The following is a 16,965-nucleotide window of genomic DNA, read 5'->3' on the forward strand; positions in this document are numbered from 1 at the left end:
TCACACATGTGCCATCTACTGCTGGGCGCTGAGCAGTGGTCAGTCCTGCCGCGCAAGTTCACTGTTATATCAGATGTCCAGTAGTCATGCTCTGTGAGAGGAGTGCATACAATACCAGGATATATGACACCCAGGTGCTGGAGACTAACTATGATTAGCAAACCTTATTTTGCCTATGAGTCGAAGGACACCCACCCCAGCTCATCCACGTCAGGGGCAGAAAGTGGGTTAAAACTGGGTCCTCATGGTACCACGGAGCATGCTGGGAAAGGACAGGGTGAATAGGTGGCCTGGACAATCCTCCTGCTGCACACTTCTGAGATGATGCTGTTCTACAGGAGACAAAAAACTAAAACTGCTATCAAGACAGTGACATTTCAGTACAGAAGAGCTGTGAAGTATTTGGAAACCTCTATTTTACAGCTATGTACAGATCCCATGAGAACCCTCATCAGACTCAGCATCACACTTTTGGTGATTCTCTCCTCAAAGACAGTAGACACCCTTTGCTCCTGTATCAGAATGCACCACTGTGAGATGGGCAGGCAGTGCCTGCTGCACAAAGAAAATGTCGCTGTCTCTAGGGTTAGAAATCCTGATGAATGCAAGGAACTCCATGTTTCATGATAACTTCTATTAAAAAAAAAAAAAAAAAAACAAAGCCAACATTGTGGGCACAGGTACAGCAGTGAGAGATGCAAAAGAGGAAACAGTGGGAGTCCTGCACATAGCCCCGAGGTTCCCCAGCCGAGGATGCAGTGCCGCGTGGTTTCTCTCAGTGGCTTCCCTATAGGAGACACCTGCAGCAGGTGGCAGTAAACCACAGCCTGAGCCCAGCCAGCCCATCGCGAGTTCCTCTCACAGCCCAGGACCTCAGAGTGCTGGGTACATTGTCAAAGCCAGTGGGGAAAGAGCTCGAGAGAAGAGTCAAACTCCAAGTCATTTCAATACCAAGTTCAATCTGGAATGTTCCTAAGTCTGGTTCACTGCAGCACTTCTACGCCATGAAGGCTTCATCTGCAGCTGCTCCATGAATGGCAACAATTGTGCTGCATTGGAGACAGAGGCTCATGGCACCCAAACTGAAAAATCTCTTTTTAAAAAGGAGATTGTGCTGGCTGCCATGATATATGCCTATAATCCCAGTGGCTCTGGAGGCTGACACAGAAGGATCACAAGTTCCAGGCTAGCCTCCACAATTTACCGAGACCCTAAGCAACTTAGTGAGAATCTGCCAAAATAAACAGGGTTGGGGATTTGGCTCAATGGCTAAGCATGACTGGGTTTAAATCCCCGGTACCAAAAGAGACGGGGCTGGGGGGGGGGGAGAGACTGCAGATCCCCTGCCCAGGAACAAAAAATCTGCAGCATCAGAACACTCTCTTGACACACACAACTGCTCCTGTGGTTTGACACTGCAAAGAGCTGGCACACTCAGAAGACAATGCTCAGGGAGGGCAGGACACCGCCAGCTGGGACTTTGGATGTGGAAACCCCTTAACTCATCAGTAATTAAGAGGTCCTGAGAAAGAGTCGGGAACAGGGCATGAGAAGGACTTTCCAGGAGAAATAGAAAGGGACAATAAAAACAGGAAAGGATACACAGCCACCCCACAAATTATAATATAAATTTACATTTATGGCATAGGTTTTTTTTCACCCATAAGTTTCTGATTTAAAAATACTTTTAATGGCAGTGTTGAAGAATCCCACCCTTGATGAGACAACCACTGGAAGAGAACTTTCAATATTCTGAAACAAGACGATTGATTCAGCAATCCTACTTCTAGACATTTCTTGCAAATATGTTAGAACAAATACACAAGAATATATAAAGATGGTTTTGGTGGTACTGGTGATAGAACCCAGGACCTCCACACATGCTAGGCCAGTGCTCTGTCACAGAGCTACATTCCCAGTCCTTAAATTGACACAGAGTTTCACTAAGTTGCCCACACTGGCCTTGAACTTGCCATCCTCCTGCCTCGGCCTCCCAAGCAGCTGGCACTGGTGTGCGCCACTGTGCCTGGCTTACAGCATATTTTAAATAACAAAAACTGGAAACAAACTAAGTTCCAACTAGTGGCAACTTAACCAAGCTATGGTAGATTTATATATTCATTATTAAATTATTATAAATGTGTACATTCTGTAAAAAAAACAGATCAGTCTAAATGCACTAATCAGTCTAAATATGAAACAAAACCCACTGTGTAAATAACTGTGTATATGTATGTAAATATACATACATGTTTGTATATATATTTATGTACACATATACATTGGTGTATGTGATATATATGTATATATGTGTGTGTATATTTTATATATATATATATATATAAATGTATGTAGGGGATTAAATTTCACCCTCTGCTACATATCCATGTGCATTTGAATTTTCAAACACATGCTTTCCTTTGGTTGTAGTTTGTGTCTGATGTCTCCAAGGCTTCTTCCCAGCTGTGGGACTACTGGGAGATAGTGGTAACTCTAGGGGAGAGGGGGCTTGGTAGAAGAGGTGGGGGATGCGTGCCAATGGAGGGCATGTGTCCCTAGGCCCTTCCACTCCCTGGTCCCCCCTCCCAGCCACCAGGAGACAGGAGCTTGCTCCACCACATACTCCCCACCATGTTCTGCCTTGTCAAGAACCTACAGTGACGAGCCCAACACAGTCTGAACCAGAACAAATCTTTTCCTTCAACTTGTTTTTCTCAAGAATTTTGTCACAACAATGGATACTTAACACACCTTTTACAACAAAGAATTTCAAAATAAATACTGAACATTTCAAATAATTTTCCAATTTTTTTTTGCCTGTTTCAGGTTCCATGCAGTGATTTTTGGTATTAACTTATAGAGATAGGTCGTCATATTGATTGTTACAGTGTGAAACTTATTTTCGCTTGCTGTCACTTTTGTTAGTCTCGTATGGAATTTTTACAACGATTCCACATGATCTGAGGAAGCACCTGGTACAGTGGTGCACTTTGATGGGAATTAAACGTCTCTTTTAGGAATAAAGATCTCACTTCAACTTTCATCCAGAATGAAAGCGAAGACTTCCTGTAGTGGCAGATGCCATTTAGGTGGCACCAGCTAGCCACATCCACAGGAACCCTTCCACTGCCCCGTAGATCCAACTGCAGGTGCCACAGGAAGACGGGGAATGGAGACAGTAGTTGATTCCGTTGGGCAGGCTGGTTTCCTTGGCCTCTCCCAGTACCCTCTCTGACACCCCCACCCCCGCCGTCACCATCACAGGGCTTTGAGCCAAGCAGGTGCCCAGGGCTCACTGGGGCCAGATCCACTGGCAGGGGAATGTAGCAGCATGGCACTGGGAAAACCACTTACCTTCTGGTCTCCAATTTCTCACCTCCAAGGGGGGCCCAGTCTCTGGAGACTATTCAGAGGACTGAATGAGACAATGTCATCAACGCCACAGCCCAGCCTCTGTACTGTTATGGACATTGACTACACTCCCCTAGAGCCTGTTGGCAGGCTCCTAGTTTCTGGGTGCTCTCACTGTATCTTCTTCGACTCCTCCCATATTTTGTGAGTACCCCCAAAGGTGTACAGGTATTCCAACTTGATTTAATTTTAAAAAAAAATTACAGGACTCCTACCATTTTTCTAAGCCCGTGATAAATGTTCTCTGAATGACTCCATAAAGCAGACATTGTTTTTTATGTCCACTCTAAAGAGAAGGCAACTGGTTCACAGGGAGAGTAAAAAGCTGCCCAAGGTCACAAGAGTTCTAAGACCTGTAGAGCGGTTGAGCCCAGACCCTGTGGCCCAAGGAGTGGCCCTCGCTGCTGTACCTAGCACTTCCCATATCCCTCAAGAGCAAAGCCCTCCTCAAGCAGGGAGCCCAGGAGGACCCCAACTCTCTCACCAAAGTGCACACTTTGAAACTCTCACATTTAAAGGAATGTGCTTCCATGGCTGCCAAGAGGACACCATTAGTCATCCATTCCTCTTTTGCAAGGTTCTCACACTTTGACATTTTGAAACCTGGCCAAAATGTGATTTCCAGTTTTCGCATGATGAAATCATCTGGTACAGAATTTCCCTTGTTTAAAGTGAAACTACTTCAAACTTTCATCAATATAATGGATTTGGGGCTGTAGGGAAATTTGCAATTAATTGTGTAGATTAAAGTCTTGTACATAAAAATTAAAAGTTTTTGTCCCATGCTGAAGCAAAGAAAAAGACACATGTTTAGCTGGGTGCAGGGGCGCTTGCCTGTGATCCCAACAGCTCAGGAGGCTGAAGCAGGAGGATCATGAGTTCAAAGTCAGCCTCAGCAATGTAGCTAGGCTCCAAGCAACTCATCAAGACCCTGTCTGAACATAAAAAATAAAAAGGGCTGGGGATGTGGCTCTGTGGTCAAGCACCCCTGGGTTCAATCCCAGACATATTTACTATGTTCCACCATACCTGTGAAATCTTGAGTCTCCATTGCAAGAGATCAATAAGTTCAAGTCACACAGAGAACTTTTTCAAACTATGTCATCCACTAGGTAGGGCCAACCAGAGCCAATAGACACAGTACTGCACATAGCTGTAAATGTTCAAGGGATATGAAACTCTTATTCTCAGAATCCCAAGACAAGTCATCCAAAATTTTCTGATCAGACCAATGGTACAGTCTAGCCCAGGCAAAACCTGTGGCAAGAAATATGAAATGAAACTCTCTGTGAAGAACCCCACATCCCCAGAAGCCTCGACTTCTGCTTTGCTCTCACAGGTCTGGCAAACACACTGTCCTGGACAACTGTCCTCTCCTCTCCACGCTTCAACAGAGGCCAGGGAACAACTTACAGACGGGGCCCAAGGCTGGTTCATGAGGCCCCCATGCCTCCCGCCATCGTTCATAGGAAGAGATCTCCCGTGTGGCCGTGAGGGGAGTGCGCGTCCACTCCAGCCTGCCAGGCCCGACTGCGGCGGGGAGACTGTGTCTGGGGGGCTCTCCAGGTGCCTGCCTGGCACTAGGCCCTCAGTTCACCCTCTCAGCAACACCCTGGGTACAGATCATTTTCAAACTCCTTGCACACATGGAGAGCTGTCAAATCACGTATCTGTGATTTAAAACCGCACAACTGGTAGGTAGCGGACTCTCATCCCCAAAAGTCTGCACTAAGAGTCCCCACCTCTTAGGAACTCTGTTCTTTCTCAGGGACCCTGGGACCAACAAACATATGGAGGTAAATGCCTGCAGACACATACAGGCCGTCCTCCTGAACACATCTCTGGAAACCCTGTCCAGAGGATGCAGAAGATGGTTCTGCTACATTTTAGCGTCATGATTCGTCTCCTACGGGGGGGGGGGGGGGGTACCTCAGGATACCTTCCTGGTCTTTCTACCTCCTTATCACAACGAGGCGAAGTTCATGGGGCACATCCATAGACAACAGGCCTGAGCAGAGTGATGGGCAGAAAACACTCAGGGAACTGCAACTGAAGCTACCTTGGCAAGTCCCAGTGGTGAGCGCCCAAGACCTCTCAAGTGACAGGGAGTATCAGCAAAGCCCAGGGCGAACACCAGAGGTTACACCAGACCTCATGACAGAAGTGAGCGTCAAGTGGAAATAGGGAAGGAAGCCGGCGTAAGAAAGCAGAAGGCTGCTTCCCAGCACTGGTGGCTGAGCTGATGCCCGCCGCAGTCGGAGGACACGGAGCTGAGCACCCACCCCAGAGCAAGGTGAGTTTCAGTGCTTCTTATGACTGTGCCTGCTACGGAAGGCAGGGTGTGCAGAGGGAGGGCCGCTGCTCGGTGAGCCCAGGAAGGCTTGGTTAACCCAGGTGTCCAAGTTTCACTGCCATGTTCAAAGTGGCACTTACCAATCTGGTAGAACCTGTCACTTAAATTCACAAGGAGGAGGGGAAGTAACGGTACTGTTAAAGTACAAACACTGTATTATGTGCCTTAAAAATTCAAGCCAGAAACAACTAGCACCCTCTCCACAGATGTGTGCAAGGTGGGGAAGGAACACAGGGCACTAAGAGGTTCCCCAGCTGAAGTCTGGGGTTGTTTTGTTTTGTTTTTGTTTTTTGTTTTTGTTTTATGTTTTGGTACCAGGGATTGAACTCAGGACACTCGACCACTGAGCCACCTCCCCAGCCCTATTTTATAGTTTATATTTATTTTATAGTTTATTTTATAGTGAGACAGGATCTCGCTGAGTTGCTTAGGGCCTCGTTAAGTTGCTGAGGCTGGCTTTGAACTCATGATCCTCCTGCCTCAGCCTCCTGAGCTGCTAGGATTACAGGCATGAGCCAGCACTCAGCTGAAGTCTGTTTTTTAACAGTGTCCTGAATGGCCTTTGTTTGCTTTGTCTGTGTGCAGTCCATGCTGGAGCCGGCCAACGCCACTGGGATGCAGGGCTTCAATGGCTCTGAGCGTTGCCCCCGGGACACTCGGATCACCCAGCTGGTGTTCCCCACCCTCTACACGGGGGTCTTCCTGGCGGGTGCCCTGCTCAACACACTGGCCCTGTGGGCGTTCCTGCGCATCCCCAGCTCCTCCACCTTCGTTATCTACCTCAAGAACACTTTGGTGGCTGACCTGATAATGACACTCACGCTTCCTTTCAAAATCCTCTCTGACGCGCACCTCGGACCCTGGCAGCTCAGAGCATTTGTGTGCCGCTTCTCCTCCGTGGTCTTCTACGAGGCCATGTACGTGGGCATCACGCTGCTGGGCCTCATAGCCTTTGACAGGTTCCTCAAGATTGTCAGACCTTTTGAGAAATCGTTCGTGAAAAAACCTGCTTTTGCAAAAACGGTCACAGTCTTCGTCTGGCTCCTTCTCTTCTCCATGTCCCTGCCGAATATGATCCTGAATGACAAGGAAGCAACTCCAGTGTCTGTGAAAAAGTGTGCGTCCCTGAAGGGCCCTCTGGGGCTGTGGTGGCATCGGCTGGTGAACTACGTATCCCAGGGCATTTTCTGGACTGTGTTTGTCCTAATGCTTCTGTTTTATATGGTGATTGCCAAAAAAGTCTATGATTCTTATAAAAAGGTCAAAAGTAAGGATGGCCAAAGCAAGAAGAGGCTGGGGGGGAAGGTGTTCGTGGTCTTGGCTGTCTTCTTCCTGTGCTTTGCCCCATTTCACTTCACCCGTGTCCCCTACACTCACAGCCAAACCAGCAGCAAGAAGGACTGTGCGCTGGAGAACCGGCTTTTCATTGCAAAAGAAACGACTCTCTTTTTGGCAGCAACTAACATTTGCATGGATCCTTTAATATATATATTCTTATGTAAAAGATTCACAGAAAGGCTGCCTTGCATGAGGTGCAGGAGGGCCTCACACCAGGAGCAACAGAGCAGCCAGACAGACCACATAACCCTGGGCTGACCGCTGCCACTGGGCTCGCGGCCACATGGCCACAAGGCTTCAGAAACCATCTGTGTGGAGACCAAATTTAAGCAATAAAGAAAAAGAGATGGGAACAAATGCTTCCTTGCATGATGACCCCAGGTGTACACAAACGATCTTGTGAAGTTTAACTCCTCGTGAACCTATTCATAAAGCCACAACAAGAGGATGCAAGGGAAAGCAAAGGGCCACTCGAGGCCACCTTCCCAAGGACATCCCCTGAGTACTTGGGATAAGATGAGGGAAATGCAGACCCCTAAAAGCCTCCCCTCCAAACACCACCTCACATTCACTCACACACATGATCCAAACAGCCGCATGGCTTCATAGCCCTCAGATCAATTACCGCTGAGGGAAGCAGCAAACTAACTTGTAAAGGCCACAGGTGGGAGCTGAGCCAGAAGTGAAAGGGATGCTGGACACAAGGGGTCTGAGGGTCCCCGTGGGTTGACTGAGATCCTGCAGGAAGGATTTTCTCCCTGCAGTTACAAAGAGATTGCTCTGTGTCCCACAGCACAGCACAGATCTATGACATGAGTACCCCACCCAGCTGACACCCAGTTACACACGGCTCTGCCACCAGGACGCTGGGAGCTCAGCAAGCACTCCTGGCCCCGTGTCAACTCAGCTACCCCGCCACCGGCCTCTCCCACTGTGGGGGGCACGTTAGGGTCCTCCCCTCCCGCAGGTCTCCCATACTAACAAGCTGCGGGTCCTGACTGTGTAATGGTTAGGGTTCCTGAAAGACAGGTTTGAAGTGGGCCATGCTGCTTGGTCCAGGTAAGTGATGTGGTTGCTGACCCACAGTCAGTGACATTCGCGCAGGGGACGTGGCCAAGGCTACTTATCCTTATCTCCCTCCACAGTTTTTCTTGGATTCCTTTGTGGGTCAAAAAAAAAAAAAAAAGGTAAAATGTGCTTTCTGGAATTGTAGATGCTAATTTCTATCTCCTAAAAGAAAACACACAAAGGAGGAGCTGTCCTCTGTAGATGGGCCACTGACTCCACCAGGAGCACAGCCAGGAGAAGCCCAGCGGCCTCATGGCCAAAGACCCTAGCCTGCCTGCCTTCTGGAAGCATCTGTTCCCACTCCTGATCTTTACTGTTCTCTATATACTGTAACTGTCAGTTTGTCAGGGGCCATGCTTCTGGCCCTGTGCACATGTGAGTCCCCTGTGACTCACCTAGGAAAGTCTCATCCACCTGCAAAACCCCAAGGGGCCATCACTCACTGCCTGGCATCTCACAGGCCAGCTCCCACAGCAGCACAGCCCAGTTGGCCTACCTCTGTGCACTAGCTCAGCTCCATCACTGTGCTGGGCACTCTGCCTGGCAATTGCACCCAGATATGTATCAGTGCTCTGAAAAACCTGCATATATTTTTGAGGGCAGAGACTGTCTCATCATACAATTAATAAGTACTTGATAAAACAAATCAAATGAGTCTTACTGTTATGTCCTAGAGGAGAAAAAGGGAAGTCAGTTCTCATTGATGTTTTATCAAAAGATGAAATAAATTCTTGAAAAGAAGGTGCCAACCTTTCATTGCTCTGCTAGGGCTCAACACAAGGGCCCAGGGGTGTTGGTGCCCTGGGCTGCTCTCCTAGGGCTCACACACACCCAGGCCCAGGGGTGCTGGTGCCCTGGGCAGCTCTCCTGGGGCTCACAAATACTCACAGGCCCAGGGGTGCTGGTGCCCAGGATACTCTCCTAGGTCCCACACACACAGAGACTTCAGAGGTGCCCTGGGCTGCTCTCCTAGGGCTCTCACACACCTAGGCCCGGAGGTGCTGGTGCCCTGGGCTGCTCTCCTAGGGCTCTCACACACCTAGGCCTGGGAGTGCTGGTGCCCTGGGCTGTTCTCCTAGGGCTCTCGCACACCCAGGCCCAGGGGTGCTGGTGCCCTGGGCTGCCCTCCTAGGGCTCACACACATGCAGGCCCAGAGATGCTGGTGCCCTGGGCTGCTCTCCTAGGGCTCACACACATGCAGGCCCAGGGATGCTGGTGCCCTTGGCTGCTCTCCTAGGGCTCACACATACCAAGGCCCAGGGTGCTGGTATCCTGGGCTGCTCTCCTAGAGCTCATATACAAACAGGCTAGCACTCTAGAGCCTGGGTTCACTAGCAATCCATGGTGAGTGAAGCAGGGTCACTCATTGGTGCTGGTATAGCTGATTGAGCCACATTTCAGTTTTAAAGCTATTGACAAAAGCTTTAGTGATTCCCTCTTGGAATTGATGAAGTGAAATCTGCACGAATACGATAAACAATCTTCAAAACCACTTTAGAAAGTACTTTTGAAGCCTGGTCCTCATTGTCTCCAATACAATGAATCCTCATCTCCATGGGAGCCCCACCACCTCTGCAGGGACTGATATCACGAAGGGCATCTAAGCCATGCTGATCCACTCTCTGTGCCTGTGCTCTCCCCTATGTTTCTCACAACTAATGGCACTTTCAATCTCCCCTGGAAGTGGGTGCAGCTAGTATATATGACTTCTTTGAAAAATCTTTCCCAATAGAATTTCAATAGCAAATCTGCCTTCCATAAACGCAAATCCTCCATCCATTATGATGATTTTACCATTAGAAGCAGAGGGCCTGATCTATACAGTAGAATGTTCGTCAAGAACTTAGAGAAGGAGCGTATCAGAGCCATCCTAAAGTGACAGTCACAAAACGAAGAACTTCCCCAACCAGCCACCCTAAGTCCTAAGCTCCAGACACCTACAGAGCAGGCTGATGACACATAGCCACCAATGACAGAGGAGAAGGTGAAGCCAAGGCAGCTGAGCTCTGCCACCTGCGGGTGGGGCACAGGGAGGGCCTTTGTCAGCAGCTGAGATGTCCTCCAATCCCCAGAAGGGGAGGGATGCCCTGTGGCCACAAGGGAGTGCCCTGTGGAAGGGAAGGGGAAGGAGAGCAGCAGTGAGAGCCACCTTGGGGACAACAAGGCACATCCTTCTGAAGGGGGATTCCTGCAGCACACTCAAGGTGAACTTAACAGAATCCGAAGGGCATAGTGGCCCAGGCCTGGTGGGCTGTTAGCTGTGAGGTGTTCCCAGAGACTCACACTTGAGAAAAATACACAAGTCCAGGGGGAAAATGACTGGGTTGTAAAAGCCTGGACCCCATTAGTGTGCTTACCCTTGATGGGCTTCAAGGGGTGGTGACTGGAGGCAGTGACTCCATTGGTGTGTTAACCCCTGCCGGGTAGTGACTGGAGGCAGGTGGGGTATGGCTGGAGGCAGGTGGGGTATGGCTGGAGGCAGGTGGGGTGTGGCTGGAGGAGGGGGCGCTGACAGCGTGCCTTTGGGGTACTTTTTGTATCTGGCAATGGAGTCTCTCTGCTTCCTGATCATCATGTGAGCTGCTTCCCTCGGCCACACTCTTCCACCACCATGTTATGCCTCACTGTGAGCCCCCAGGAATGGAGCCCACTGTCTACAGAGACCTCTGAAACTATGAGCCCCCAAATAAACTCTTCTTCCTCTAAAGTTGTTCTGGTCGGGTCCTTTAGTTACAGTGTAATAAAAGCTGATTAAAACACTATGGCTGGGGCTGGGGCTCAGCAGTAGAGCGCTCACCTAGCACATGTGAGATACTGGGTTCGATCCTCAGCACCACATAAAAATAAACAAACAAAATAAAGCTATGGTGTCCAATTAAAACTAAAAAAAGAAAAACACTATAGCTAAGGAAACCTTGTTTAGATAAGAGTCCTACTAAGTGTAAAATTGACAAATCTTGTGAAGTGCCAAGGAACAATACCTCAATGTTTTGGATTCTACGTGGATCAAATGGGGATAACGAGAACATGGGACACGTGTGTCACATACCAGAGTCAGCTGGAGGGATCTGAAAACAGATTGTTAAACCCACCCAGAATAGCTGATTCAGTGGGATGGGGAGGGCCTGGCATAAGCTCCTGAGTGACAGTAATGCCACAGATGTGAACCACATGTCAAGGGCCACTGCACTCAACACTTCTTATGGTCACACCTCCATCAAAATGACTGACAGCATTGCTGTCATGACCAAGAGCCAGATGGGTCCCCAGGAGATAAAGTCCTTAAAGGGAAGCAGGGCAGCAGTAAGGTGGCAGGCAGGGGTGAGGACTTGGCACTTGGAAAGCTGTGTCGGGGCGCCCAGCATGCCTTGCCAGGGGTTACAACAATGGAGAACTGAGGCTGTGGCTAGCAAGAACAGCAGGGGTAAAACTGGCCCCAGCAGGGCAGAAGCAGCCCACATTACTATAACAGTGCACCAGGCAGACTGAGAAGCTGGTGAAGTGCTACTGCCGCTTCCACGCTTCCACGCTTCCACGCTTCCACGTTGGAGACAAGAAGCTGGAAACAGACAAGTCAGGTGACCTGCCTGGGGCCTCCTAACCTGCAGGCAGAGGGCTGAGGCGCTCACTCACACTCTGGCTTCGGAACCAGTTTTCAACCACGGTATTTATGACCTCAGGAAAGAGCCTCAGGCTCCTACACGGTATTTCCTGTAATTTTGATAACTTCCGAAGCCACCCCCAGACTCCGACTCCACAAACAACACATCCATGTGTGGGCTGTGAGCACAGGGCCTGCTAGCTCAGCAGCTCAGGCCCAGAGGCACACACGAACCTCCCAGGGCTTCCCCAGCAGCTCACGCTCATCTGCTGAGCGCCAGCTACATGCCAGGGACCGTGCTTGACACTTGCAGGGATACCTGCTGCTCTATTCTTACAGCCCCACAAGGCAGGTGTGATTAGTTTTCATGCTGGGAAAAAGTAATGAAAGTGAAGTACAAAGTCAGCATATGGCACCCCCATCGGGGCACAGCACCCATCAGCACCCAGGGCAGGTCTGCAAGCCAATCACAGGCAGGTGGGTGCAGACCAGCACTGCACCACCCCGCAGTCCAATGTCAACCCAGCAGTGAGAAAGGGGAGGAAGTGGCCCCTGGAGAGATGAGGGGGAGCTCTGCAAGCATGCAAGCTGCCACAGCCAGGGGGGCAGGAAGGGCAGGTCCTCCACCCTCTGAAGACTCTTGGCTCCTCTAGCACTGAGGACTCCAGGGGAAGAAGGTCCCCATGTGGCTTTGTCTGCCTCAGGTCAGTGGATCCTCTGTCATCGCCCCAGCATGGAGTAAGCAGCATCTGAAGTAGCACACTGGTCAGGAATGCAGGTCACAGTGAGTGAGATGCGGCAGGTGGGGAGGTACATGGTCACCTGACTTGGAACCTCAGGGGAAAGGCTGCCAGTCCAAGTGGGAAACTGAGGAAAGAGCTCACTGGAGATAAAACTCTGAACCGCAGCTTGAAAGAAGAAACAGCACTCAGAAGAAAGCACAGCCGCTAGGTCAGAAGGAAGGCCACACAGCAGACATGGGGCATCTGGCACCTGAAGCATGGCAGAGCCGGGTGGTGCAGTCTGCTCAGCAGAGGCAGGACAGGGACTAGTGCCCTGGAGGCTGGCCGGACCCCAGGCCAAGGGAACGATCTTCCCTGAGACAGGGAGGGGATGAGGAAGAAGACAAGAACCTCGGGTCAGAGCAGACAGAAGAGGAATAGGGAAGACGCTGGGGTGGGGAGGGCAATCCCCTGTGCTGGAAAACAAGTCAGTCAGGGAGAAAGTGACAGCAGGATGAGGCCCTCTGAAGGTCGAAAGTGACCCTAAGGCGTGGGAGCTGGAGGAAGTGCACTTGAACTCCCATAAAGCACGGGTGAGCCAAGAGTTCCACAGAGGAAGGACAGCAGCCGAGTTAGCCAGGCATTCCCCAGGGTTCCTAAGGACAGGTCAGCTAGTCCTCCCCACACTGAGACACACAGTGACACCACCACACAGAAACTGCCAAGGAGCAAGGAGCAGGATCAAAGGCCGTGTCCCCACGGGCAGGAGCAGCTTGGTAAGAAAGTGGGCAAGCCACACCCAACCCGCCCTGCCACCGTGACGTCTGACTTCAGTTGTAAGATGGATATTTGCATGTGGCTCTGCCTAGTGATAGCCACCGTAAGCAACTTTACCTGATGTGTATGTGAATACTGGTAGGGCTTTGTTTTTAAAAAAAATATCAGCGGAATGTATTAAATTTATCTTCGATTAATATTTTTATCTTTACCGTTGCTGTGCAACTGTATTTCTTCAAACCAGGAATGCCTGCACTGTGAGCAACACACCCTGCTCCCATGGGTCCCAGACTCGGCCTTACCCTCCCACTATTCCAGAGTGGGGGTGGATTTCCTCCTCAGTGGAAGAGAAAACTGTCAGTACAGATCACAGAAAGTATTTCAAGGACTATTCATTTTATCACTAAAGGGAACCTAGGAACGTTCTCAAGGCAAGTACCGGGGAAACACCATAAGCCCTGAGCTGAGGTGGGCGCTCAGCTTCTAAGCGTTCTGACCTCACTGTGCACACAGATTCTGCCCGTCAGTTAACCCCTTCACTCTCTTTTAGCCTTTCAACAAGAAAGCACTGCGGGCTCCCTAGGTACCCACCAAGCTCCAGGCAATGGCCCCTGTGCAGGCTCCCTTGAGGTTCCCTCCCCCATGAGGCCTCCCCAGGCTCCCTGCTGGACAGGGATCAGCTTCCTGCTGGCTTTGCCCACAGTGAATGGCTACTCATCCCTGCACTCTGGAGTCCACCTGGCCTGGTCTAGTCCTGCCGCAGCCTAACACGGCCTCTCATGAGCAACCTGCCCACAGCTGGAGCTGGATGAAGTGGCCAGCCTCAGAGGGAGTATCACCACGGGGCAGGGGCCAGATGCAGGCCAGCTCAGACTCAGGTCCAGTTCATCCGCCCCTTTCGTCCACTATTCTGTATAGAGTTCTCAAGCCAGAAGAGGCAAGTACCTTATTTGAAGCCAACCTGACAGATGCAAATCATTCCAGGTGACAGATTAAACATAGTAATTCAAGCCACAGGGACCAAAGATAGCGATCTCTTCAAAGGCATATTAAAGGGTTTGTGAAAATTACACATGGCACCCTGGGTGTGAGTCATGATTAGAATGGCTTTGTGCGCAGAGATGGACCAGTAGGACCTGGTGAAGATTTCACTGCAGTCCTTGTTGTAGGCTCAGGCTATGTGGGAAAGGCATGGGATTCAAGAGAAATCCCTAGAGCTAGGTTTCAGTGACAACCCTCTCGTCTTTGGTAATAATGAGTTACTGTGCTATCAAGGTCTTCGACAGCCTTCATGAGCATTTCCTTGAAGAAATGGCTATGTCTGAGATTATAGTGACAGAGAACAATGAGGTCACAACACAAATGCTAGGCACTGGAGGGGACACTGTCCCCAGTTCACACCAATGCCAAGTAAAGAAGGGAGGAGAGAAAGGCCATGGAGGAGCCTCCCGGAGGCCAAGCAGCCCAAGGACAGCTGCCCAATGACTTACAGCCACAGGGAGGGGCAGAAGCGAAGAGCTCACTTCAGGGCTGAGAAGCCCATCTGTCCCCTCAGCCAATTCCAATTCTGTGGGACATGTGAGAAACACCTCTCCCCCTTGGCACCTCTGTCTCTTGAAGACTATGTTTTGAGAAGTCTGTGAGGTTTTGAGAATTCTCATCCAAATATCTAGGTTCAAAGTAGGTCATTTAATAGACACTGAACCCAAGAAAAGTTGAATGAGCCACCCAGTATTAAAAACAAATAGAATTTTATTCTAGTAATCTAAGAACCAGGCTTAAAGACTTAAAAGGCTTATAGACATTCCCTTCCCATGTCAAATCCTAAATCCTGATGTGGACAGCTTGACATGTCTAAGGACCCAGAGTCTTGAAGCCCCTCCTGCTGCACATCCCCCTGGATGGACTTGGCAGACACAGATTTCAAAAGCCAAGAGGAGCCAAGCATAGTGGACCACAGGGTAATCCCAGTGACTCAGGAGACTAAGGCAGGATTCAAAGTTCAAGGTCAGACTCAGCAATTTGGTGAGGTCCTAGGCAACTTAGTGAGATGTAGTTTGGGGGTGCCCACTATAGAGCTCCCCTGGGTTTAATCTCCAGTACCACAAAAAGGGAAAAAAATTTTTTAAAGTTCTGAAGGATTAATGGGAAAGTAAAAATAAAAAAGTAGAGGAATTAACCTAAAGAATTAAAGAGTCTATACAGCATCAAACCAAATGTAACATGTGATGACTGAATTGCACTTCAAAAAAAAAAAAAAGGCTAAAACATAACATTAAAAATTATCAAAATTTTCACATGGGAGTATGTCTTTATTCATTATCTCAACATTATTATCTGGACTTATAATACTATTGTGATAAAGTAAGCAAATACATATTGCTTTTTTGGAAATACATGCTAAAGTTAAGTTTGATCCATGTTAAAATGATGCACCTTAAAACACATTTCCCCAAAAAAATTTATGTATGAGTGTGGGTGGGGTGAGGAATGTGTGAAAAACGGCAGCAACTGGTAAATCTGACTGAACCACTCCTTCACCTGATGTGTGGGTTTAACAGCTTTAAAAATAATTCCAAGAGGAAATAACACCACTCTCAGCTGAAACAAAAAGGAATTTTTTAAAAAAATCTAAGCATTATGGTGGCAGAAATGCACACATAGACACAAAGGATGTCTTGTATTCAAAATAAATTTGAGATTTGTACGGGCTAAACAACATTACTAAAATGCCACCCTGCATTTACCAAGATCTTCCAGCGAAGCAGCAAGGCAATTATTACTATAAAATCTCCAAGGGCTTTTATGAAATGTGAGACTTGCTATAAAAATCAGCAGAAATAAAAACTCTGCTGGTTTACCTTTCGATGATGTGAACACTTACAAAGTTATGGGCTGGTTGCTGGCCACTGTTCTCAAGGCCTGCACTTCTTTCGTGACTAAATGTGAAGGATTTCCCTTTTCAAATGTCAGGTAAGACCAGCTGCAACTCGTCCTAGCTTGAGACTGGCATAAGGCATCACAGGGAGACTGTTGTGCTGAGGCTGACTCAGGTGAACTTGGACATTACCAGACTTGGTGCGCACCGCCAGCCGGAGGTGGACACAGCTACTGTCCCCAGACAGGGCTCACCTGGCCACTGGCTAGTGAGGAGGGGAGGCCTGCTCTGCCCCAGGCCTAACACAGCAGCCACCACACACAGCCAGGAGCCTGGACACACACCCAAGGACCTAGACACACACCAAGGACCTGGAGAAGCCTGCAGGGTGGGAAGGGCCCATCCCAACTCTCTTGCACTTCACCTTTTTTAAAAGGCCACTTAAATCCAGGTGATAAAATATTGAGTTACCAAAACATTTTCCTTTCAAATTTATAATTAAGGAAAAAAATCAAAGCCATCAGTGGGGGGGGGGGGCATTCTCCTTAAAGTTTAAAAAAAAAAAAAAAAGATCACTGACCCAAGTAAGAAAGTCAACCCAGGTATTAAAGTTTGAAGTTCATAACAGAGCAGAACTGGCTATATTCATGTAAGGGAAGTCTGTTGAATAACATCTTAGGAAGGTCCCTACTATGCCATCTCTCCTGGGAATGTGACTGGCAGTCTTAAGAACATGTAGACCTTTGCTCAGCATGCTTGGAAAGGTTGCAGGATGTCTCCCTTTGAATTGATGCTCTTAAGACTTAGCAGTTGTTC

The 16,965-nt window shown here is 49.0% G+C and overlaps 2 protein-coding genes across 8 annotated transcripts in view; one reads left to right on the plus strand and one right to left on the minus strand.

The window, feature by feature from the left end:
• The window catches only part of Med12l (mediator complex subunit 12L), a 275,089-nt gene that overhangs the window by 79,126 nt on the left and 178,998 nt on the right, over window positions 1-16,965 (minus strand). The window lies entirely within an intron of this gene.
• On the plus strand, window positions 5,617-8,843 carry P2ry13 (purinergic receptor P2Y13). The gene is made up of 2 exons (XM_005339913.4): window positions 5,617-5,704; window positions 6,350-8,843. The coding sequence occupies exons 1-2, from the start codon at window positions 5,654-5,656 to the stop codon at window positions 7,358-7,360; spliced, it is 1,062 nt and encodes a 353-aa protein (XP_005339970.2). The 5' UTR covers window positions 5,617-5,653; the 3' UTR covers window positions 7,361-8,843.

This window comes from Ictidomys tridecemlineatus, chromosome 3 (assembly GCF_052094955.1).
Source record: "Ictidomys tridecemlineatus isolate mIctTri1 chromosome 3, mIctTri1.hap1, whole genome shotgun sequence".
Lineage (NCBI taxonomy): Eukaryota > Metazoa > Chordata > Mammalia > Rodentia > Sciuridae > Ictidomys > Ictidomys tridecemlineatus.